Source organism: Homalodisca vitripennis, chromosome 1, assembly GCF_021130785.1.
Source record: "Homalodisca vitripennis isolate AUS2020 chromosome 1, UT_GWSS_2.1, whole genome shotgun sequence".
Taxonomy (NCBI): Eukaryota; Metazoa; Arthropoda; class Insecta; order Hemiptera; family Cicadellidae; genus Homalodisca; species Homalodisca vitripennis.
In genome coordinates, this window is record NC_060207.1 from 45,407,562 (window position 1) to 45,435,473 (window position 27,912).

General features: G+C 32.3%; 2 protein-coding genes across 2 annotated transcripts; both read right to left on the reverse strand.

The window, feature by feature from the left end:
* Positions 1 to 915: 915 nt before the first annotated feature.
* LOC124360038 lies at positions 916 to 27,912 on the reverse strand. Its single transcript, XM_046813328.1, has 16 exons — positions 27,838 to 27,912; positions 27,482 to 27,564; positions 26,705 to 26,842; positions 25,814 to 26,017; positions 24,940 to 25,086; positions 12,740 to 12,877; positions 12,377 to 12,583; positions 11,318 to 11,470; positions 10,424 to 10,501; positions 9,967 to 10,079; positions 8,927 to 8,953; positions 7,431 to 7,500; positions 5,075 to 5,212; positions 4,229 to 4,432; positions 2,526 to 2,672; positions 916 to 1,055 (listed from the first exon to the last, which is right to left on the reverse strand). Exons 2-16 carry the CDS (start codon positions 27,557 to 27,559, stop codon positions 951 to 953), a joined length of 1,947 nt encoding a protein of 648 aa, XP_046669284.1. The 5' UTR covers positions 27,560 to 27,564; positions 27,838 to 27,912; the 3' UTR covers positions 916 to 950.
* LOC124360606 (GILT-like protein C02D5.2) lies at positions 10,327 to 15,627 on the reverse strand. The gene is made up of 6 exons (XM_046814360.1): positions 15,471 to 15,627; positions 14,722 to 14,805; positions 12,740 to 12,877; positions 12,377 to 12,583; positions 11,318 to 11,470; positions 10,327 to 10,501 (listed from the first exon to the last, which is right to left on the reverse strand). Exons 2-6 carry the CDS (start codon positions 14,782 to 14,784, stop codon positions 10,385 to 10,387), a joined length of 678 nt encoding a protein of 225 aa, XP_046670316.1. The 5' UTR covers positions 14,785 to 14,805; positions 15,471 to 15,627; the 3' UTR covers positions 10,327 to 10,384.

Sequence of the window (27,912 nt, forward strand, 5' to 3'; positions counted from 1 at the left end):
TATGTAAGTGTATATATACATTAAAAAATCAAAGCTAGACCATCACAGATACAAAGAAGTTTGTACGTTGGAAGGCTTCAGTTAATTTTAAACCATTTATATATCTGATAAAAACCAAACCACGGGCTATAAAATAAAATGTTCGAGCGAAGTATAAAAATTATAGGGTAAAACCGACCAAATAGAAAGAGAAATTAAGTTATTTCCGCGTCTTCACAAGTATAACCCGCTTATAGTACAACCCGCCTTCAGTAAAAACCATTTTAGTACAACCTGCCTACAGAATATGTAGTAGGCAATCCTCTACAACAGCAACTCCAGTCTTCAGAACTTCATCCAAAACTTAATTACACAATCAAGATAAAGATATAGTACATGTGCTATTTTAAAGTCGTAGAGCGAACTCTTAAAGCAAGCGTACAATTGAAATTAATTTCATAGTTGCTATTACATATTGTAATTGGCCAGAACTTTGAGGTCAGAAATTATAATTATTTGTGGAAGATTTTTACTTTCTGGAATTGCACCGTGCCTTGGCATATCTATTGAGCGGAAACCTAACATTTCAGTTCAAAACCGTGTATATTCGAAAACTACATTCAAACTCTTGGTGTGTCAATGTGTAGTTTCAATATGACAACATAATGAATAATACGTTTTCATTTTAGCTTAACTACTACTTTTTTACTAATTAGCGTCTTAGATTATTTTGATTATACTTAGAACGACATTTCACTACACTCTGTGAAGGCTTTGCTTGATCAACCACAGGTTTATAATGGAGGGAGAGTTTCAAGTCGTATATCTTAGAAACATTCAACATACTTCTCTAGAATCTTTATTATTTGTTGTGACCATATAAATATTTTTATGTAATTCACAACAGAAATAAATATTACAAGTATAAAAATGTTATGAATACAGAAATGAGTGCACAGTAATCATCTATCTCAGCTGAGGACGAGGTTGGTCTCTGTGTCAGCCGTTTTACACAGTATCGGCCTCAGCTTGCAGATTTCGCCTATCAGGTCTTCCTCAGCTGCTTTATCGTGTTTCTGGAACACAATTCTAGATTCAACAACATGCTTTATTCAATTTTTCTAACAAGAGCTATTTACTTTTTATTTATCAAAATTACACAGTACATGTATGTTTATAAATCTTCTATTGCAACTCATTGTTTTTATTTCGGTATTGACCGAATGGGTTTGTTCACCCTGAAATACAATTTTTCCCATTTATTGAATTGATCTAACTAGAGTTTTACGAGATGAAGTTCAAGTGTCCTCAAGGACTCCTCCGTAACATTACGGTAAAGGTAACCAAGTAGTAGTGACACGATCTTTACCTCGTCTACATTGTCGATGTGGCCATATTGGTAAGAGCACCATACAACAGAGCCATACTCAAGGACTGATCAAACTAGAGTTTTACGAGATGAAGCTTAAGTGTCCTCAAGGACTTCTCCGTAACATTACGGTAAAGGTTACCAAGTAGTAGTGACACGATCTTTACCTCGTCTACATTGTCGATGTGGCCATATTGGTAGGAGCACCATACAACAGAGCCATACTCAAGAATTGATCTAACTAGAGTTTTACGAGATGAAGCTTAAGTGTCCTCAAGGACTTCTCCGTAACATTACGGTAAAGGTTACCAAGTAGTAGTGACACGATCTTTACCTCGTCTACATTGTCGATGTGGCCATATTGGTTATAGCACCATACAACAGAGCCATGCTCAAAAAAATGATCTAACTAGAGTTTTACGATAGGAAGTTCAAGTGTCCTCAAGGACTTCTCCGTAACATTACGGTAAAGGTTACCAAGTAGTAGTGACACGATCTTTACCTCGTCTACATTGTCGATGTGGCCATATTGGTTATAGCACCATACAACAGAGCCATGCTCAAAAAATGATCTAACTAGAGTTTTACGATAGGAAGTTCAAGTGTCCTCAAGGACTCCTCCGTAACATTACGGTAAAGGTAACCAAGTAGTAGTGACACGATCTTTACCTCGTCTACATTGTCGATGTGGCCATATTGGTAGGAGCACCATACAACAGAGCCATACTCAAGGACTGATCTAACTAGAGTTTTACGAGATGAAGTTCAAGTGTCCTCAAGGACTCCTCCGTAACATTACGGTAAAGGTAACCAAGTAGTAGTGACACGATCTTTACCTCGTCTACATTGTCGATGTGGCCATATTGGTAAGAGCACCATACAACAGAGCCATACTCAAAGGACTGATCTAACTAGAGTTTTACGAGATGAAGTTCAAGTGTCCTCAAGGACTCCTCCGTAACATTACGGTAAAGGTAACCAAGTAGTAGTGACACGATCTTTACCTCGTCTACATTGTCGATGTGGCCATATTGGTAAGAGCACCATACAACAGAGCCAAATTCAAGGAGTGGTCTGACTAGAATTTTAAGGACAGTCTGTAATCTCTATAGATGACTTAAAACCCAAACCATATATTTTCTCGGACAGCAGGGGAATTTAATTACTGATTACTTACCCCATTTATAGCTACAGTTGGTACGTAATGAATCTTCGGTCGAAAGGCCGATGTGCGATTGCCGTAAAAACTGAGAAGTGTATCACCTTTGGCGTTCAGTGCACACTTCCTGACTCCACCAGGTTGTAGTCCCTCTTGTGTAGCGCACTGGAACACATTTCATCTTGGTAGAATATCGTTAGTAAATTCTTCTTAAATTGTTACCCAAACTTACCCTCATCCATGAAATCTTAACTTCCTTATAATCAACGTTATGTATAGTAGGCGTGATTGATAAAAATCGAGAAGCATGAAAAACTTTACATTGAAATTCACGGTAAAATTGGTTGAGAATGAGTTTGCCTAATAGTTTACTGAAGCTTAGTACTATGCAGATTTATGGCATTATTAGTTCCTCAAATTATTTGTTTGAAATTTATTCTTGGATTGTATATTTTCATGAGTAGTCTTGGTGAAATGGTGTGACTTACAATTACTAAGAGTCTTATCTTGTTAGTATAGGAGCTAAATATTATCAGGGATCCCAAAAATTAGGACGAATAATTAGCGTGAAAATTGTTTTACGTAACGGTAATGGAGTCAATTAAATCAATTAAAGATGTTATCTGAAAATAAAATAGTATAGAAAAAATGTAATCTTTTTCTAAATTTATTTTGAATTTCGTATTAACTTTTCATGTCGCATATAGTTTTATCGTTAATTTATCATTTAAAACATTAATAACCACGGATTACAGATCATGATCATACCAAATGTTTTGTTTATCAGCCATTGCAAGAAAGTAGTTGCTAAATGATACTGTATGATTCATACCCCCAATCCTCGTGAAGTGCTCGTTTGAAGGACAACCACTGATAGGTCAGACGACCGACAGACTATTAGTTTTTTGAAGAAGGTTTCTTTTAGCATTTTAAAATTCAAAAACTAATAATCTTTCTGATACTTTAGACATGTTCCATACGTAGGACAAGACTTAACAAGGCACGTTAAAACTCAATGCTAGAATGTCACCTTCTACCAGGCAGAAGTGACCAAAGTACAAAGTTAATCCAAGAGAATTCAGTAATTGAAAACTACATTGTCCTGTTTACAGCATAATAGGAGTCGATAAATCTTATTTAATCATGAAGGCAACAGGATTATTTTTCGTTTCAGTTTCCAATACCCGCCCAGAGCCACTTCTCAATAACAATAGAAAACGTTATGGAATATTGCCAATGTAACATTAATTATTAGTATAGTTATAGCCGTGTTCTAAATTACATTCAGATTATAAATTTCAGAATTGCAATCGACAGTTGTTAAGTAATAACACAAATAAAATTACATTTTATAGTAAGCCAAAATTAATAGAATAAGAACAAAGTAATAAGTTGCTAAATTACAGAAAAAATAAATACTAAACTTTTGTTTACCTGCATATTTTTTAAAGTTTCATTATCAAATTTTAGTATGGTTTCATATCACTAGCCTTGTAAGTAGGCTGCATGGAGTTGTTCTACCCAGATATTGAAAATTTGCATTTTCTATAAAGAGTCAACACCTTGTCCTGTGTACTTGCTGGTATTTTAAACCAGCTTCATTTTATAAATATTAAAATAAGGCTTTAAACTCGTTCAAAAAGTAATTCGGCAGAATATCGATAAATTAATATTACACATACAATCTTGTCAATTCTCTTTTGTTGGCACACATCACATACCCGATCACTTGCTCCCCGCTGGTCCGGATCTTTCTCTACACACATGACATAGTTGATCACGTGACTAAGCTGTTGCGGCGTACAGCCCGCAGTTCCTGACTCGCCACACGCCTGCTGTATGGCGCATGCGTGTAGCTTGTTGCCAGTGCACTCCTTGGGTCCGTGCTGACACTCGAACTTGACACGCCCATGATCCCAGTGTTGCTGGCCACCAAATAAAAAATATACTAATAAAAACCGTACTTACATGACATACGTTATACCATATTTTACTTTAACCATTATAAGCATAACGTAATAACTGTTTTATATACCCATTGTATTACTTTCACTATGGTATATGTTTTGCAAATAATGTTGTTTACAGAGTAAGTGTTATTATTTGTTATGAAATGCCTGTTCTCTTACTTGTTGTGAGAATTAAACACCTAATATATTACTAAGGGGTAATTAGGATCTTCTTAAAATCATATCATTATACGTCTAATCGGTAGATCGATCCTACAAATTTGAAAATTGGTACATAGCTTTCTCCAAGGGTTTTGCCTATCAAAAGGTCACATGGCAGACAGTTTGTCTGACCGTCTGCGTGATAACTTTCAATAGGTCATAGAGAAAATTCCTCTGGTCCAAAGAATTTGCGATCATGAGATTAAAGATAGGTTGATACTAAAGATACTAGGTTGATCTAGTATTATATTGAGATAACACATTATTTTAATTTATTAATTTTTATAATTTGCCAAAACAACTTACTGTGTACACAAAGAATATCTAAATCCTTCTAAGTAAAAACGAATTTAAAAGTAAACCGATATCGGCTGATAGTAATAACATCGTACTCACCTTGGCATTACCAAAAGGCACCATATCTACTAGGATTTTGCTGCTCCATCTTTCCCAAGCGACTGACAACTGGCTCTCTATGTACTGAATACAGTCTGGACAGTAACTTTCGTAGAACAGGGTCACCTTTAGTGGATTCTGTAGAATTTAGTCAGTGTTAGTATCACACACCAATAATACTACCAAATGGCGCCATGAACAACAGAATTGTGTTTTCCAATCTTTTCCAACTGACTGACAACTGGGCCTTGATGTATTGAATACAGTCTAGACAGTAACTTTCGTAGAACAGGGTCACCTTTAGTGGATTCTGGAGAATTTAGTCAGTGTTAGCATCACACACCAACAATACTACCAAATGATGCCATGAACAACAGAATTGTGTTGTCCCATCTTTCCCAACTGACTGACAACTGGCTCTCGATGTACTGAATACAGTCTGGACAGTAACTTTCGTAGAACGGGGTCACCTTTAGTGGATTCTGGAGCATTTAGTCAGTGCTAGTATCACACACCAACAATACTACCAAATGACGCCATGAACAACATACTTGTATTGTCCCATCTTTCCCAACTGACTAAAAACTGGCTCTCGATGTACTGAATACAGTCTGGACAGTAACTTTCGTAGAACAGGGTGACCTTTAGTGGATTATGTAGAATTATGTCAGTGCTAGTATCACACACCAACAATACTACCAAATGACGCCATGAACAACATACTTGTATTGTCCCATCTTTCCCAACTGACTAAAAACTGGCTCTCGATGTACTGAATACAGTCTGGACAGTAACTTTCGTAGAACAGGGTGACCTTTAGTGGATTATGTAGAATTATGTCAGTGCTAGTATCACACACCAACAATACTACCAAATGACGCCATGAACAACATACTTGTATTGTCCCATCTTTCCCAACTGACTGACAACTGGCCCTTGATGTACTGAATACAGTCTGGATAGTAACTTTCGTAGAACAGGGTCACCTTTAGTGGGTTCTGGAGCATTTAGTCAGTGCTAGTATCACACACCAACAATATTACCAAATGACGCCATGAACAACATACTTGTATTGTCCCATCTTTCCCAACTGACTGACAACTGGCTCTCGATGTACTGAATACAGTCTGGACAGTAACTTTCGTAGAACAGGGTCACCTTTAGTGGATTCTGGAGCATTTAGTCAGTGCTAGTATCACACACCAACAATACTACCAAATAACGCCATGAATACCAGAATTGTGTTGTCCCATCTTTCCCAACTGACTGACAACTGGCCCTTCATGTACTGAATACAGACTGGATAGTAACTTTCTTAGGGCGGGTCACCTTTAGTGGATCATAGAGAGTTTAATCAGTATCACACACTTCCAATATTATCGTAAAATCTATAACAAAGCACAGAAATCAATATTTACTACTATCAGTGATGACTTCGGGAATGAACGCTGAATTTTGGACTCCGAGACTGGCATATTACTCACAAATGAGTGGACGTGTAGGAAAATTAAATCTTGTGTTGATTGTGTGAATAAATTTTGAGCAATACCTTAATCAAAAAGTTTTTATTTTGTAGAAATGTTTTACATATAAATTAAGAATAAAGTATGTATGTAAGTACATTATTTTAATTTTTTATATTTACGTATAATAAAAGTCTCAAACTGAGTTGCTTTTACAGGTGACTTCACATTTTGTTAGGCCCAGACATATTATAAACGTAAATGACGTAAATACAACAACCATAATCCTAGCACTTAGATAACAAGTGGTTCAAATACAATAATAATGGGTAATAATCAGCAGTCTAACATGAACTGATACCTAGATTACAATGAATTACAATCTTTTCTCAAAAAAATTCCCCGAGTAATGTCTATGAAAGATATACGAAGATCTGCCTTAGACGTAATTTGGTTTTTGTTAATTTAATTCACAAAGTATACAGAACGTTTACTTGTAAAGACACATAACTGATTTTTATATTAAAATTTCAAATTACTGAAATTTTACTAACATTAGCGCATTTCCAGTTTACATATGAATAGTTAGACAGTCAAGCGATGATATTATATTGTGTTCAGAAGTAGTTTCACATCCAGTATAAAATCGTCACATGAAAAGAACTACATTATATGATAATCTCACTCTCCCTTAACCTCTCTCCTCTTAGATTATATAATCCTGGAAACAGTTTCTATAAATTAATCTGATGGCAGGATGTTTACCATAAAACTATGTAAGAATGGTAACAATAATAATAATATAGTATACAGTAGTATAAAGATAATTTTTCGTGTTTTTATTGACTGAAAATGGTGTGGGACGTTAATCTTGTTATATATACTTTACATACCTCTTCAATCCCAGCAGCTGAGTTCAAGATCAAACTGACTGCAAACACAGGAAGTATTTTCATCTTCATTCTGTAAATAATCACGTCGGAAAATCTAATTAAACTTCAAAATCTCCCCACCTTAATCTCTAACAAGTTAATTAACTTTTTCGTAGCAGTATATAATCCAAACCTTCCAATAATATTTGTCATACATATATTATATATTATATTATATATACATATATAAAGAATTAAATTAAAAATAAAAATATAATATTAGAAAATTAAGAAATGTAAAACACAAAAAGAAACGGTTTAAGTGTGATAATTTTTTTATATCTACCTATATATTTGAAACCATTTTTAATTGTTTAGTGTTTCTTACATTAATATGATTTTAATATTCCGTGATTATTTTAATATTTAAGATGATCATGGTATATTGATATCATTATATAACAAATATTCTATAGCCACAAAAAACAAATCGTTCTAAATGATGCATGGAATTTTTGCAGAAAATTGTACACATATATGTGTTAATAAACGTAAGTAAGTAATAAATTATTATAATTACATTCTTGGTTAATACAGTGGTAAGTACTTCTGCTATCCATCTGTATGACTCTAGGTCCGTGTGATCCTATATAAAATAAAAGCATTCGTCCTAATTGAACGCTTCGTTGAGTACTATAAACTGAGAAGGCCTTATAGTCAGGGTCCAGTGCGTATCAGTTAGATCATATGAATCATATGTTCATGATTCATATGTTTCATATGAATCATGAAATATGCTAGATATGAATCATCAAAACACACAACATTTTAGGATATCATATGCACAATGCAGTTCTTGCTATAAAAAAAATAGCTAAGCAATCTGCGGCATGACTCTATTTATTAAGTAAGAGTTCTCTGTGCTTTTATGCAATTACATAAAAATACTGATAAAATGCTATGAAACATTGCACAAATTAATCCTTATCTGATAATTTATTTAACCTGGGATAACCTCAATCAAATCAAAACTCTTTTCAATTTGAAAATACATCAACTAAAATTACTTGAAACGAAATTAGACTAAAATATAAATTTCTGTAATAATTTATTTACGTAAATATTGGAGTTTATATGGAGTATTAATTTAGTATACGTTTATGTTTATGTTGCTACTTCTAAAATTATAAAGCTCTTGCACAATGACAAGTATTGAAGTTCAATATAAAAAGTTATATTATTTCCATTCTCAACATTTTATTAATCAAACCATATTCTTTTTTAATCTTGATAGTTCTCAATGGCTGACAAACACTCAACTAGACTGCGCATTTACTAGTAGAGCAACGCTACCAATTGATCTACCAATCAAGTGGTCGACCTTCGAAACACTCTCATTGTGGATGATAACCGAGCTTTATCTTGAATCAACACCTCATCGCACGTTTCATTGTGTACGGCTACAACAGAAATAACTCACTTAACACATCATAGTACAAAGCACAATTTACACTCACCTCAGAACGTCGAACAGAGGAGCAACACTGTCGAGAACACTGCAACTATTAACTATCGTTACGGCTCACAAGTCTGGCTCAGGCATAACAACATTACGGCACGAAATACGGTTCTACCATTGAATGTTTACTCTCGGAACATATTCCATTACCGTTGTTGATTGGCTTTCAGCAAACGTTAATACACTGGAAACAAGATTGCTATAGATACTACTCTAGTTAGAAACGTAGGAAACGGAAGAACTCACAGATGTTTCATAAAAACCGTATTAAAATGTCAAACTTATTTTCCTACCAGTCTCTTAATTCAACGTACCAAAGATCTTGCGCCACGTCAGCAAATGCTGCTGATTTACTTTATAGCCGATAACATTATCTTCAAAACATATATATAAAAGATGTTGTAATCATATTATTATATAATATAATACATGAAATATAAATATATATATATATATATATATATATATATATACACACTTACAAATTTCATAAAATTATCACTAGTATTTTCTAAATTGCAACCATTAAAACTTTTAAGCTTAATATCTTAAAAACCAGCAATTTTTCTCAAAATGTTACAATCATGATAGTTTTAAGTACATTTTATCACAGATCTGATGACGAAAACATTATTAAAATCTAATATAAATAATTGAATTAGAGCAGACTTACTGTGAAAATATACGGCCTACATGGAGAGCTGCTATCTATTCAGTTTTTGTATTGTTGGCTATTCCCTGAGAACCTCAATGAGGACCATGCCTTGTCACAGTAAATCTGCTCATTTATTGTTCAATTTAAATAATTTTTATCATTAGATTTGTGATAAGATTCTCTAAAAACTCCTTTTCTTGTAATATTTGAGAAAAATTGCTGGGTTTTAAGGTATTGAAAGTTTAAATGGCCGCTATGTTAAAAATACTAATGATAATTTAATAAGATTTTTTCACTAATTGGCCGTTTTGTCATACAAATTTGAGCCAATTTGGTATAGTTGAAATCCTTTCTTTTTAAGATAATGATTTTTAAACACATACAGACAGACAGATGGGGAACTAAACATCAGAGACCCATGCTCATATAGTAAAATATGTTTGTCTCGATCTGAGCAATAACGAGGTATAACTTCGTCCAGAGAGTTACGGGCACCCTGTATAATGTTTTATATTCCGTTTAATAGATTAAGATGGGTTATTTTTAGTTATTAATTCCAAGTGAGGTATGGACTCGTTTTATTTTTAACTTAGGAGAATTCCGGCACTATAGTTTATTCACAGCAAATAAACATACTATTTATAATATTATATTTATTATATTATTATATTTCCTATTATAATTGTTTGGTTAACAACAAACTATTTAGTTCACTTAAACGTAATTAAAAGCGTTTACTCCAATGAAAGAGGAAGATAAAATTTATTATTAAACTGCAATCAAGGAGCGATAATAGTCAAATTAAACCTTCTTCCCACTTTTCTTTAAATATGTTTGTACCGCATCCGCAGTGCACAATCTTGGGCGAAGTTTACAAATCTCCCACACCAGGTCGTACACAGCCAAACTCTCTTCCTCCTAAAATAATTAAAAGTTGTTAATTAATCGAATTTTAATTTTTAAATATAAATATTTTTCACACAATATACATCTTTGAGTACTTTAAATAGTAGTTGTAGTAGTGTATATTCCAATACTTACTATATAAAAAACAATATTACGATACCGAAATAAAGTATTCCTATTATAATTTTAATTTTAAAAACTAAAAGGACGCGTGCAGGAATGTACTTCTTTCACAGTACCAAAGCTATGGAAACCGACTTCTGGGTCCTCTCCACTGACCTATAATAGTTGAAGGGCTACTGCAATCTCTCGAGCTATTCTTCAGACATCTCCGACTTCAGGGTATCTTTACCCAATAATTATTATTCTAAAGTAGGTCGTAGAATGGGAATATCTTTTCATGATCATCGGTTGTCTCAAGAGTGCTCAATGTGTCAATGAAAAATATATACTTTTAACGTACTTGTTATTTAGAAGTGAATTACATATCAAGTCGCGTGTAAAGGTTAGTGCTTATTGTTTATTGAATCCATCTGAACAATAAATAAGACTGAGTCGAATAAAATGTTCAAATTGTTGTATTTATATTAATAGAGAGTCCAACACTTGAGTAATACGATTGTCTTTTAAGTGTCGTAACTGTTTTTATCTGCTTAAATAATTGCGCATTAAATCCAGATAAGGACTAAAGAGATAAACTATTTGAATACTTCCTATAAATTCTTAAACACTTGATATTTCTAAATAACAAATGCCACTAAAACGGGTTTACTTATAAAGAACAAAGGTTTTTAAGTGTACTTCATTAAAATATGAAATAAAGTTTACCCCATCGAGCACCACGGTAGGTACAAAGTCGATCATTCCCTTAAGACTGAAGCTTCTGGTTCGGTTGCCATAGTGACTGTGTAACTCGTCTCCTAGATGACTTGTAGCACACTGGATTATAGCGGTAGGGTCGAGGCTCTGGGATTCTGCGCACTATAACCATGTAAAAGTAATATATGATAAGAGTGATATACAGTGTGAGTTAAAAGTATGGATACACTTTGTTTAGTTTTTAATGAATAAAGATGGAGGGGTGGAACTCGGGACACCTTTCTAGGAAATATACGTGAACTTTTTAGTCACTGTTACCAATTTCCCCATTTCCCCAAAATGGGATTTGGGGGAATTTTTCGGCTCAAAATTTGAAACGTAAATTCCACATTAAGTGACACTTCATTTGAAAGGTCTTGATAAAGAAGAAGAACAGTGGAAACTAGTGCTTTCTATCTCAACCCAGTAAAAAATGGCAGCTCATTGAAATTAGTTAAAAATTAATTGAGGCAAAACATGAACATCCACATTCAGAAGGTAAATAACTTCAATAGACAATCACTTTCCTTACACACCCAAACCTATTTTACAGTTATTACCTGCTGCAATAATTGATACACTGATTCCATATGGAGCATAGAATGGTTTCCGTAATTGCAACCTTAAGAAATATAAAACCTTTTTAACTACATGTAATACAATGTGCATACAATTATTATAAAATGTGGTTTTAACTTTATGAGATAAAAATGTTGCACAAATGTCATATTTAACCTTTTTATTTGTTGAGACTGGCGAGAGAACTTATTCCAAACATCTATGTGCAAATCAGAGATTGCAGTGATGATAGTATTCTATGTACTCGTATATATGTATATTATGTATGTACGTCCACTGTCTTAAACCTTAGAAGATATAAAAAAAACAATTTATAACAATAATTGTTGACAGAAATCTTTCTGTCTTCCTCCAAGAATCTTAGTAACTGAGATTCTCTTGATTGTAATGTTTAAATGTATCTTATTGGAGTCATCTTGTGCTGCTAGTCTAGTAGTAAAACTGGCTCACCTGGTGTGTGGCTTTATGTTGATTCGGAGTCTTTTCGACGCACAAAATGTAATTGATCACGTGACTCAACTGGTCTGGTGCACATCGCAGCGTTCCTGATTCGCCACACGCCTGCAAGATGGCGCATGCGTGCAGCTTGTTGCCAAGGCACTCTTTGGGCCCGTGCTGACAAGCGCACTCTGATCCTCCATCTCGTAAATTTAATTTCTACAATCAGAATTTAATTTAATTAATTAATTTCATTATCAGGATATGTTTAAAGTTCTTCTAATTTATGGATGCTGAATAAAACAAACTCGGTTAGTGAATGGGAACTAACATTTGTTGACAAGTTAATCACAAACCATTAACAGCCAAACATACCTTAGCTTTTCCAAAAGGTACCATATCCAATCGTAAGTCATCCTTGAACAGCTGCCAAGCTATGGACAGTTGGTTCTCCAGGAATCGTATGCAGTCGTCACAATAACTCTCATAGTACAAGGTTAGAGTTAGCGGTGTCTGAGCAAGTGGAAACGTTAAACACAGTTAGATACTTTCATACATATAAAGGCACTGTAACTAAGGCAAATAATAATTATTATTAGAGTGTTGTATTTCACTGCAGCGCCTTACCACACACACTGTTAAGTGTTAAATATTCAATTACGGAATTATTATACAGCATGCTTATGACTCTCGGATTCTTGTAATCATTGCCAATTTAGAATTACCCGCATTTTAAGATTTATAGCTATATTCACATATCGTAGTCATGTTTTACTAGAACGAAACTTATAACTGTAATATTCAATTACAAATGTATTAATTTATAATAGTTTATTTAGAAATATGCAACCTTCACAACATGTTAAGTTGTTATTGCTTATCACAGATCAACATTCAACACTGACAAATTTATATAACCAACATAAGGTTTTGTGAACACTCTTCCTGTACAAATGTATTATAAAGATAATGTTAGATAAGATCGTACAAAGTATACACAGCTTATAGTAAACAACCTGTGAAAGTTGGTTCATAAACAATGTATTATAAAGAGAATGTTAGATAAGAATAACTCTCATAGTACAAGGTTAGAGTTAGCGGTGTCTGAGCAAGTGAAAACGTTAAACACAGTTAGATACTTTCATACATATAAAGGCACTGTAACTAAGGCAAATAATAATTATTATTAGAGTGTTGTATTTCTGCAGCGCCTTACCACACACACACTGTTAAGTGTTAAATATTCAATTACGGAATTATTATACAGCATGCTTATGACTCTCGGATTCTTGTAATCATTGCCAATTTAGAATTACCCGCATTTTAAGATTTATAGCTATATTCACATATCGTAGTCATGTTTTACTAGAACGAAACTTATAACTGTAATATTCAATTACAAATGTATTAATTTATAATAGTTTATTTAGAAATATGCAACCTTCACAACATGTTAAGTTGTTATTGCTTATCACAGATCAACATTCAACACTGACAAATTGATATAACCAACATAAGGTTTCGTGAACACTCTTCCTGTACAAATGTATTATAAAGAGAATGTTAGATAAGATCGTACAAAGTATACACAGCTTATAGTAAACAACCTGTGAAAGTTGGTTCATAAACAAGATTAAACAATGTATTATAAAGAGAATGTTAGATAAGATCGTACAAAGTATACACAGCTTATAGTAAACACACCTTTGAAAGTTGGTTTCATAAACAATGTATTATAAAGAGAATGTTAGATAAGATCGTACAAAGTATATACACAGCTTATATAGTAAACAACCTGAGAAAGTTGGTTCATAAACAATTTATTATATATAATGATAGAATGTTAGATAAGATCGTACAAAGTATACACAGCTTATAGTAAACAACCTGTGAAAGTTGGTTCATAAACAATGTATTATAAAGAGAATGTTAGATAAGATCGTACAAAGTATACACAGCTTATAGTAAACAACCTGGGAAAGTTGGTTCATAAACAATGTATTATCCATATATTGGTATGTATTTCAAAATAAGAACTCATTATTTAAACCAGTAATCACCTTATCGAAAATATTTCAATTTTTATTTCTATATTAATATGACACGCATTTAAGATTAATAATATAGATTACATGAACTCAAATTTCAAGTGCACCTTTGTAATTCGGTGTTGTTAAATCAAGAGAATTTCTTGATTTAATGTTCTAAAACGTTATCTTTTTATATATTTATATTTTCGTATTAATAACATAAACGTAAGTAACAGTTTACTTCATTAAATCAGTTCGATCATTTATAATAAGAATTACATAATACACTTAAATAGTTTAGTACGTATTTAGTTATTTTATACTTACCTCCTCCAACTCAGAATATACCGGCAAAAGTAAGTATAGACACAAAACAACCATTGACAACATCACAAGGCTGATAATGGACTCCTGTAACAAAATCTCCAAGTACGAGTAACATTCGACAACATTTTGGTATAAAGTCTATTTACTTTGCTCATTATTTAACAAAAAATCTAGCACACATAGATAAAAACTGTTGTGGTGGTTAGATTGAATACTATATTCTTCGTAGTATGTTTTATTGTGATGACACACACAGCTCTATAACGCTTCACATTAGTACATACGAGTATTATTACATGAAAGCACTTGTTCTTTTATAGTTACATATGTATTATGAAATTTATACACCTGTCCATAAATTTTCACATTATTTTAAATAGTGGCATTACCAAAAATACTAAACATTACACATACAAAATCACATTGCATTTATCATATAAAACAATAGTCAATCAATAAGAACTATATTTACAATATGACATTTTTCGTTCTTTCAAAATTTAAAGGAGATTATTTGTTACATTTGCACAATATTCATGTCTAGAATAGATGAATCGTTTACTATAATCATTAGAGTACATAGACAGTAATAACATTTATACAGATTATAGACCAAATAAGTATAAATAAATATATATATATTTATATAATCATTTGGAGAAACAATGGTAAAAATCACTCAGCAAAACAGCAATCATTATTATACATTTTATTCATATGGTAAACACTAATATATAATACATTCTTACCTAATATGGCAAAAAAGTTAAACACAATTAACTGATCACAATTTTGAATGTTGAATCTATCGTGTATACTTGAACCAGAGATTGTAACGAACAACGTTGGAGACAATAACTCAATCTCGTTAAAATGTCAAACTGCAATCCGACACCTGGATTTGATAGCAAAGGCTAATAGCCTATTAAACACATTTCAATATGAACTGGCAGATAAGAGATGGGAAACACACCAGAATAGGTCATTATGATTGTAAATGTGTAAGTATTTCACTACCCTTACGTAAGCGACAATCTATTATTGCAATCTACTGTATTTCCATATATAAATATGTTTTATTTTTTGGTTTAATAATAAATAAAGTACTTTAAAGTGTAACCACTTCGAGATTTACCTTTATTTCTTTGCTAGGATTTTTCCATGGTTAAATTTAATACTTCAATTGATCATTGTTCATAGCTATCCCAGTATGATGTAATACTATTCCCATTAAAACACGTACAGCTTTCGGTTTATATTACTTTATACCAGTATGTTAAATCTAAGAGCCTCATCTGATGATCCTACTCTCTTCATGGTCAGAGCTATAGGATTTCAAAAGATTCTAAACAGCTCTCAAATACCAGTTGACCAATATAGCAAAGAGGTTCATCAAAGTTTCTTCCAAATGGTTATTTATCAGATGTTTGAAACTAGTGAGTTTTTAATCTTTGTGACGCTTACATTAATGATAAAAGCGTTGAAATCACCTGTAGTCTAAAAATAATGACACATATTGTGATAGTGAATGAATTGTTTTTTTTTACTCCTGAACAATTTTTCATAAGTTTCAGTCTTAAATCAATATTAATCCTGCTTGCGCAGCGCAATAAGACCTAGATACACTAGGTCATTATCGTCGCCAGGTTTACAGGTACCGTACCCATTCTGTGTTCGGAATTATAGTTAAAATTAAGTAGATAAATTAAGTACAAGCTCTCTTCCCAGAAATCCTTTCCCAAGGTATTCCCATAAAAATGTTTTATTTCTTCCTCAAAAATACATTGCTTAAATTGAATCATTTTTCATTATTCAATCGAGGTGAAATTTTATACATAAACCACAAATCCTCTGACATGTTATTTTTTAAACTATTAAGCTCCATTTACCTCTGAAGTAACAGAAATGTCCATAGGAAACGCATTTGTGAATAAAAGGTCTGAATTTCAGTCATAGTCCAAGAGAAATAGCAGTTAAAAATGGTCAAATAAATAAATGTTTTCTCTTACAGCAAACTAATGGCACAATTTAGTCAAATACATCATAAATAAATAAAAAAAAAAACCATTCCGAACCAAAATCGTCTATTAGGGGGTATAGGAGGGGTGGTTTTTAGGGGTTAAAATGGTTTTTTTGCAATTTGTGAGTAAACAATGCATCCTATTGAAAAAAAGTCAAATATAAAAGTTGTTGGAAATAAAAAAAATCTACAACTAATGTTGTGATCATTTTTGCCCTAAACCTCAAAAATTTCCCAAAAAAATTCAAAAAACAGTTTTTTTGGTTTTTTAATTTTTTTATTTTACAATAATGGTTCGATTGAGCTGAAAGTTTGATCAAATATACTTTGTGCTATTCTACAAAAATACTGTATTTTTTTCATTAAGAAATATTCAGCCGTTATAATAAAATTTCACTTTAAAAAAATATTTTGATAATTTTTCAATCACCATTTTGAAACATTTTTTTTAATCAAAAAAGGTTCTCTGACGGCTCATTATTTTCGTTTTTTTTTGTCTATTTTGAAGAAATTAAATAAAAAAATATGTAGTTTAATTGAAAAAAAACTGCAGAATAATTGAAAATAAACAAAATATTGACATTTTTCATTATACATTGTATTATTTACGTGGAAAAATTGTGGTCTATTGTATGCCGATCGACAACCATCATGAATTGTGTACTTCAGGTCAATTTCTGAAATGTTTTTTGTACCGCTGAGCAGTGCTTTGTTTACTTGACGAAATAAGAGTATCTATCCCTCGACTTTTTATTTTCACCAAAATCTCCATCGCGGCTTTTACAAATGATACAAGAAGGTACCTTTTCACCATTTTACATGAATCAATAAAATGCAGAAAGCACGATAAAATTAGTATACTGAAAATACATAAAAATTACTAGATAAATAGCATGCGTAAAATTGTATGCGAAGAGACAAAGATTTTATGACCTGTATTATTTTTAATAATTTTTATTGAATAATTTGTATAAAATTTTGTTTCGCAAAAGTTTTACTTACGATTTGTATTTTATATGGACAAAAATCTTGTAAATTGCTAATCACGAGGCTTATTTCACGACACTACTCCAATATAACTTGACTGACGACAAAGCAGCTGCTTATTGAATGCTTAGAAACATACTGAGACCCGTATAATAGAAGAATAGGATTGACCCCGCCCGCCCTTTACTTCAAGGACACTATTATATACCTGTACTATATATACCTGTAATCCAACTTTCACATTCAACAATGTTTCTAAACTTTTCAAAATATTCGAAAATTCTTCAACATAAAAAAAATATAATTTAATACATAATAACAATTTTTCCACGTAAAATAATACAATGTATAATGAAAAATGTCAATATTTATTTTCAGTCTGCAGTTTTTTCAATTAAACTACATATTTTTTATTTCATTTCTTCAAAATAGACAAAAAAACGAAAATAATGAGCCGTCAGAGAACCTTTTTTTTGATTAAAAAAATGTTTCAAAATGGTGATTGAAAATTATCAAATATATTTTTTTAAAGTGAAATTTTATTATAACGGCTGAATATTTCTTAATGAAAAAATACAGTATTTTAAGAATAGCACAAAGTATATTTGATCAAACTTTCAGCTCAATCGAACCATTATTGTAAAATAAAAAAATTAAAAAACCAAAAAAACTGTTTTTTTGAATTTTTTTGGGGAAATTTTTGAGGTTAGGGCAAAAATGATCACTAACATTAGTTGTAGATTTTTTTTATTTCCAACAACTTTTATATTTGACTTTTTTCAATAGGATGCATTGTTTACTCACAAATTGCAAAAAACCATTTTCACCCCTAAAAACCACCCTCCTATACCCCCTAATAGACGATTTTGGTTCGGAATGGTTTTTTTTATTTATTTTATTTATGATGTATTTGACTAAATTGTGCCATTAGTTTGCTGTAAGAAAACATTTATTTTTTCAATCAGGTAATACGACTGGACTATCAATCAATCAATCAAATCAAATATCCTTTATTTCCAAACAGACATATAACATGCATTGGATTGCGTCATAAATATTAAAAAAATACAAGTACAGTTTACATCTATACATATAGACTATTTACCAATAAATTCACTGAGGGTGTAGAAACATTTTTATATTAAAAAAGCCTTCAGTGTTCTCTTAAAGACCATTTCATCATGTACATTATTTAGGTCCACAGGAAGAGAATTATAAAAAGTTACAGCATTATAAAAGCAGTGATGTTTGAAAAAAGAGGTTGCATGGGGGGGAATATTTAATTTGTTGCTATTTCTGAGGTAATGTCTCGACTGTGGAATTAGTGACTCGAAAATGCCCTGGTTTTGCTTAAAAAATACCAATGTGTGGTAAATATATATATATACTTGGAAAAGTAAGCAGATTGAACTTCTTAAAATGTGATTTGCAGGATTCTGATTGACGGATGCCAGCAATAGCTCTCACCGCTTTCTTCTGCAAAAGAAAGACATGCAATTTTCAAAACCCCAAATCTCAACAGCGTATGAAAGGTAGGGATAAACCAATGCAAAATATGACGTCAGAAGCACATCGGTTCCCGTGAAAGATGAAAGTCTACGAAGAACAAAAATACCAGCACAGACTTTACGTGCGACATGATTTACGTGAAAGGAGAAGATAAGATTCCTATCAACAATTAGGCCTAAAAACTTGACCGTCCGCTCAGAACAAACCATTGCATCGCCAACCCAAACACTCAAAGAGTCATTGCGTCTTGATGAAATCGAAAAGTTTAGCAATGTAGTTTTATCAGCATTCACGGCCAAACCATTACTCTGAAACCACTGGACTATTGAATTACCCTGAACAAACGTATTCATCTCCATATTGAAACGGCAAGACTCATCAATTACAAGTGATGTGTCGTCAGCAAACAAACACAACAAGCCCCTCGAAACACAACTGCTGATTTCATTCACGTACAAAATAAAGAGGAAGGGTCCAAGTATGGAGCCCTGTGGCACACCCGTCTTGACAATCTGCTCGTCAGAAAAGCATCTTTTCCTAGTATTTACGTCAACGTATGGAATTTCCACAACTTGTCTACGCTGACTCAAGAAAGATGACAACCATTGATTTGCCAAACCACGCACACCCACTCTGTCAAGCTTTTGCAAAAGAAGTTCATGCGAAACCATGTCAAATGCTTTTCTCAAATCAAAAAAGATACCAGCAGAAAACTTTCCCTCATCAAGAGCTTTAATAACTTTATCCAAGAGAGCAAACATTGCCTTCACAGTTGAGCCTCCCTTGACAAAACCAAACTGTTTGTCAAACAAAACGTTATTACTCTCCAGGAAAGCCGTTAACCTTATCAAAACTGCCTTCTCAAACACCTTAGAAAATTTCGATCCAATCGAAATAGGCCTGAAATTATCAAGTTCCTCAACCAGTCCCCTTTTATGCAATGGCTTCATTATAGACAACTTTAAAATGTCAGGAAACACGCCATTTCCAAACAAAAAATTTATCAAATGGCAAGTGGCCTAACAAAATACTCCGTACATGATTTAAGAAGCTTCGATGATATATTGTCGAAGCCAGAAGAAGCCTTTGCTTTTATAGATCTGATGATGTCAGATAATTCCACTTCAGAAACAGGTGAAAAGAAAACTGAAGACACCCTTGCACTTGATCTAAAAATACGAAGATTTTCCTCTACAAATGATCGCTTAAGCATAAACTTAGGACAACCAGGATCAGATAAACACCTGACATGTGAGATTTGTGCATGGTGATCGGACAAGGCATTTATCACGACAGAGCAACTGAAAATGTCTTCAGAAAGATCAGTATATACATGATCGATTAGGGACCGGGAGTTTTTAAATTCCCTTGTAAATTAAGTTACTTTATTGCTTAAATCGTAAGATGCCATCATGGATAAAAGCTTATCTACTTTTATGTCAGGAACAGAGACGGACATATGTTGCACCACTACTTTGCACCACTACTCAAGTTTTATGAATAATCTGTTTGAAATATGGCACCTGATATGACCAAAATGTGATGTAAACTTTGTGTATATTATTGTTTATTAATTTTACTGCTTCTGCTTCAAATGTAAAATGCGCTAACAAATCGTATCACAAGGGGAACTCAAAACACGACTAAATGATTATCTTGAGCGATATATGACAGCACGCTCACAAGAAACTCTAACCAATTAGGAATCGATTAATAACTACGAGAGTAAAATTGTTTATTCATCGCTTGATTTGAATTTCTTATCAATCCCCATTTAGATGGAATTGAGACGAATTTTGTTATTTTCTTTTAACTAAACAATAAGACTTTAAAATAACCCAGAAATCTGTTGTGCATTACATATGACCTGAAATTAATTTGTTAAACATTTCTCTCATTTAAAGACATATTAATAAAAATATTTTGTAGAATATTTGCGTAAAAGATATTTTATTACATACAGGTGTTTGTAAAACAGTTTATTGTTGGATGAATTCGGTTAGCGTACAGCGGCGACGACCCCATGTGGCAACTGTAATCTAGGCAGTTAGCTCTCTTTGTCACCCTCCCCGACATGTTACCGCTGTAAATTGCTCCAAATTAGTTGGCTTTTCTGTGAACTGGACTGGAGAATTAGTGGGGTCAGGTCTGCGCTGAGATCGCCGAGACACGTACGTAAAGTGTTGGTAGGTGAAGTTAAGCCACACAAATAATAAATAATAGATGTAAAATTGCCGGCGCAAATGTTTGTAAAGTTCAATTCTTTTTCTAAATTAAACTTTTATCTCCAAATATTTTAAACTTTGGTCAATTTTGATAAGGCATTTGTAAATATTTTTGTTAAATCAGTACTTTTTTAATTTTAGACATATATTTACCTATTCCTGTGTTTGAGGGGAATAATGATTGCGTCAGAAAGCAGTCCTTAAAGTTCCAAAGATATTTCTAACAAAACCGTTATTGATATCTGATCTGACATTTACGTACTTTATGATCAGCTAATAATAAATGAGGCCAAAAGTGGTTATCAAGGTGAAAAAAATAAACGAAACAGAGAAAAAAGCCCAGTACTAAATCTCTGCCACTTTTAAATCCAAGTCAGAATGTGATGTTCTTTAAAAACAAAAATTACTGAGTATAAGACCCACCCGACGTACTTGCACTACAATTAATTCAAGCAGAGGATATTTCAAAATATGTAAGAGGCAATTTTTTATATAGTTATGTACGTGAACTAGGCTCAGCGCTTACGTGAGACAAGACATTGCTGATATACTACGGTGTACATTGATAATTAAAGCTGAGTAGACAATATTTATATTGTGAGTTAAAAGTATAATAAGAAGACAGAAACAATTATAGTCCTAGTAAATGTGTTTAAAACACCCAAACCGAACATTTATCTCCATCTTATCTCGGCGGATTCAACAGCTGTCGGAGCCAACTGGAATACGCCCTTAACAATGGAAATTGCATAGTCGTTCTTATAGCTCAGTGTGCGAGAAGAATTATTCCAGCGTGGACATGTGTGGATTTATTTCACCCGACTTATACTTTTGTTCCAAAGATCGAGATCGGCCAATAACACTGTTAACATTACATGAGAACAATGCGTGGACATGTGTGGATTCTTTTCACCCGACGTATACTTTTGTTCCAGAGATCGGCCAATAACACTGTTAACATTACATGAGAAGTATCCTTGGATCCTTTCCTAAACTTTTGGATCAGTAAAGATATGAGTTGTATGATCTTTGCCAATGCCTAGTTGGATCTTGAATTAAGCCGACTGGGAAGATTTGACTGCTAGGCTTGACAATAACATAACATTTATTCATGTTTCGTGTTGGGCTACGGAGGATTATGAGACTCGGCACAACGGTTTCCAACTGGTAAGCATTGAGCGCTGTGTCACAGTTTGAATCATGGACCTGATAGAGATTACTGACAGGAAAGGTAGAATTGATTATTTCAGAGACCCAATAGTCGGTGCCACTCAAACTGTGCAAATAAAACATTCTAAGAATATTAAATTGCATTTGAGCCACTGCTGACAGTGATTTTCAATTATAAATTATTAGAAAAGTCAACTATTTACTCCCATAAATTTTCGATCTTTATTGAATTTGAAAAACTAAGATCACTAACATTTTTACCTATTTAATGTCTTTAAGTAAAGAAGAGCTAATATAGTTTAATTTAATTTCAATAATCAGATCAAATATAATTAACTTGTTTGCTCAATGTCCTTTCAAAAGCCAGTAATGTTTAGTTGGGAATGCTTTAAACAGTGTTGAGAAATAAAATTAATTAAAAACTTGAACATTGATCTATTCCACTTGATAAACTTAACTGTTTTGTAAATTATTACCTGCCTATAACATGTTTCTAACTGTTTAAATTATCGTAAAGCGGTAAATATGGATTAATGATTTAAGGGAATCATTATATGACTGGATTGGGAATAAGCAGTTGATACTTTGTGAGCTAAATCATTACCAGTTACATCTCGTTTACGGTTTTATCAGATTAACCGTTGAGCTCTTTGTTTGAGCTTCTTTGTTTTGTATACAAGTTTGCTGCAGTTGGTCAAGAGATTTTTTTATACCAACAGAAGTATGCATACAGTGTGAACACTGTAGTGGATTTCAGTTTGATTGATTGCCAACATGACATAGAAACAGTTTTTACAATATTTGATTGATAGATTTATTAAAATACCATAGCAACAAGATATCTACCAACAGTGTTTTATCTAGTTCTGGTACTTCATAGATTATAGTATAACTCGAAATTATTTACACTCCTAGTTAATAGAAGAAATAATCAAGAATTATTATTACCAACAGTGTTTTATCTAGTTCTGGTACTTCAAAGATTATAGTGTAACTCGAAATTATTTACACTCGTAGTTAATCGAATAAATAATCAAGAATTATCAGGTGAAAAAAACAATGTAAATTTACTTATGCAACTGTTTTGTATTTGTACGAATAACACGTGTTATATCTATAGTAATAAATTCCAGTTACCAGTTATAGTTTTATATATCCCTTTTCGTCGTTGCTGAGAACAAGCTATTTGCACAGGTGAGGGAGATAAGAGCATATCAGACCCTTCAGATCGGTCTCAGCTTGGTTCTGGATGTTGGCGTCGTGTTTCTGTAACAAAATAATAGTAAACTCCTCATACAATGTAACCAATTTTTCAATTATATATTACTTTCACATCATTTACTCTAATTTCACAGGGGAAATGTTATACACTTATTCAACCATCCTATACCATCACGACGTAATACCCTTCATTACAACAGCAAAAAGTTTCTTTGCTTTTAGAATCATTACCGACAGCACGGATCATGAAACTAGAAGCTATTTTATGACATTAATCAAAATAATTAAACGAGTACTTTCAAATAATAAAAACTCGAAACTAAAGAGAGTTGTACTAGCACAAAAATATAATTAAATGCAATAGTTCTCTGAAAGTTAATAAAATAAGTTAGAGCTATATAGATAATTATACACGTTCCAAAGTGAAATAAATAATATATTTTGTAAACAAAATTAAACATTTTGTACGCTGCGCTCGTTATAAACTTTTACCATTTTAAGTATGAAAATTATTTGTTTTTATTTTTTTGGTAAAGAAAATATATTTTTCCAAGAAATCTATTTAATATAACTCTCAAAAACTATTAATATATACATGTGTGTGTGTGTGTGTGTGTGTGTGTGTGTGTGTGTGTGTGTGTGTGTGTGTGTGTGTGTGTGTGTGTGTGTGTGTGTGTGTGTGTGTGTTCTATACATACTATTTATTAGTGAATTGATATTTAAACGTTTAAAAATTAACTTTTTATAACTAAAAAATTAAATTCAAAACTGACTGTTGTATTTTTAAAATCGTATTCAGGTAGTGCAATTATTGCTTGATTAAATATGTCTAAGTTTCCTTCTTTAGGAATCTCTTACTTCACGTAAAAAGTAATTGAACAACTTTCCTACTTTTTCTTCATGTAGGAAAACTTTCTTTAACTTATGAATTTATCATGAAAGAATAATTTGAAAATCAAAAATGGATTGCACACTGTAGGAAAATGTATATTGATGTACACATAGTTGGAATATCTTTTATGAAATATAGTTTAGAAACAATTAAAAGTAGTATATATTAAACTGTTGTATTGTATTGCTACTTACGTTATTAACGGCTATGAAAGCTACATAATTGACTTTGGGTCTGAAGGCTTTTGTCTCGTTGCCATATCGACTCTCAAGTACTTCACCCAGTTTGCTGTTGGCGCATTTGTTGATTACGTCCGGAGTCAGGCCAGCGTCAGTCGCACACTGACAAAGACAAACTCATTAATTTTAAACTTATTGCAACAACTAACAAGATATGACTTCGTCTATGACTAAGTTTTGTTACAACCTAACTCGTTATGTTAGTTTTGTTAATCTCTATTAGCAGAGTCTATAAGAATAATTTAAAATACAGATTAAATAATCTTGCAATATTAAAATACAATATATAAACTAATATTTACTATCAATGGGAATGTAAAATGAAATTACGTATTCAACAAGTATTCTTCGTTTAAGTGCAATAAATACCAAATGACAACTTTGACAAACACAATTATTAGTGTAATCAAGAACAGTCAAAATTACTAAAATAGTAAACAGCGAACTGATTCGCAAGAAAAAGTTTTAACAGCCTTATTTTTGAACGTAGCGTTATGCAAGATGTTTTTTTGTAAAGTGTACATTTTTTATGATTTATTTAATTAATGAGATACAGAAAAGGTTTTGCTTTATTTCTGAGTAACTATCTGTACTCATGACTGGAAAATATAGAAAAAACTATTTATTTTTAAGCGTTCGTCTTTAAAATGATACGTGTCCTATAATTCTAGACTAAAAATAAAAAAGTAAATCTGCTTAAGGTTTGTTTTTAAAGGACTACATTCAAGGTGGCCAGTACAGAAGGTTCCGAAGCCCCCAGTTCGTAACTAAAATAAATTCAAATTTTAGCAGTATCATCCAGTTTTTGTGGTATGTTAGTCAGATTTACCTTATCGCTAGCTGCCTGTTGGTCTTGCTGTTGGACCACACAGTTGATGTAGTTCATAGGCATCTTCAGCTTGTGCACGGGACAATGGAATGTTCCTTTGTTACCGCAAGCCTCATGGATGGCGCAGGAGTGCAGGATGTTGCCCACACACTCCTTGGGCCCGTGTTGGCACGTGAATTTGAAGTGGCCATGGTCGTAAGTTTGCTAAAAAATAGAAAATTTGATGGTAATCACAAAAAGTTTTTTCTCTCAAATTCTTTCTAGATATGTTGCCTAATTATTTGTTTTTATTGCCCTAATGTTTTATTTTCTAATTGTTTGATCATTTATCCATATATTTTCACGAAGAATTCGCTTAATAGGTAATATATTAAAAAGTATCGAAAGGTTAATCGAATAAATAAAACTCATAATCTGGTTTGGGCAAGATTACTAAACATTTTCAATTTTAATATATACCTCTCAATAGTTTTGATTGTAATCTATGTATTTTGTACATTTACCACTGCTTTAAACCATCCAACTCAATTCGCAATTATTGAAATGAGTGAAATATATGTGAAATGTATAAATTGTTCTGTGTACACTTATGAAGATTAATTTTGGAAATGTTATATTATTTCGTTTGAATTTTTGCTAAATAATGGTTGGCAATTCAGTAAAGAAGCTCAAAGTGCATACCTATAAACAAACCACATATGACTTTCAGCTTTAGGAACATACTTTCAAATATACTGAATACGTGTGTAATCGCTGGTATTCAGATTTATCAGTGATAACTAAATCTTCGTATCACCCTACACAGGTATTATCTGACTTACAATATCTGAGTGTACAATCTCACGTGTATAACGTTAGGTGCGTGCAAAATCATAATAAAGATTTGTATACCTCAGCGTTTCCAAAAGGTACCAAGTCTAATTGCAAGTGTTGCTTGAAATATTCCCAAGTGCTCATCAGCTGTGTGGTGATAAACTCGATGCAATCTGGACAGTAACTCTCATAGAAAACTGTCAATTTCACTGAGTTCTGCAACAGGAAAGAATAAAGGTAACAGGTACATTACAACTATTTTAGTCATATTTCAGAAAGTACGTCGTGGATTGAAACATATAGTTTATAAAAGCTAAGAAATTACCAGAAAAAATACACAGAAATGTATTATTAAAACAAACAAATATTCAAATTAACTAACGGATCGGATCTTCAAGTTTATACAATATTTGTGAGCCTTTCAAGCAGAAATGACACTCTTGAGGGCTATGTCTTTGAATTTTTGACGTAAAGTTCCTATTGAACTATACTATTTACTTTTAAGCAATTTTTATTGAAATTTAAGATGTTTTTAATCGTCAAGAAGAAAAGGAAACACATTGTTGGAATATATTTATTAAGCTGTTTGTGGCATTTTATGTTTGAGAAAAAACTTAGACTTTTGTTTGGCGAATAGTCTCGAATATTTTGAAAAAAATAAAACTTGAACAATCCTATTGGAAATGTTTAATAATTTCTTATATTCATTTCTTACATAACGTTTACTAAACTTTAACTAAATAAAGCTAGTAAATCATTGTTAAGGCTTTTAACAGTTATAACATAATTTAGAAACGATTTAAATACTTTAATTAAATCTAAAACAATAATTAGTTTCTTTAATTTATTGCTCACCCTGTTCTCCACCGCTGCGCCGGATACTAAGACCAAGCAGGCTGCGAACACCACCAGACGATTCATGCTGAATTCCATTTATTCTACAATCAAATAAAAATATAAATATTTTTACTCTATATGCTATCCGCAAATTAAGACCTTTTTACGTACAGTAATAATATATGCATACCAACAGAGAGTTATTCCATAATGTCCTTAAACAAAACATCTCTCAATTTCCTAAAGAATCATTTCTAGTTGTATCATACTATTCCCTAGATTATATTTTAATACAATTTGTTGATGGAAGTCAATGTTAGATATTGTAACTCAATATAAATATATTTTATTAGATCAGTAGAAACTATTCTTACCTTTTTCTAACACGAACTGAACTACAACTTTAGCGAAGAAGTTTTATATATGTTTACTATCACAATATTATGTTC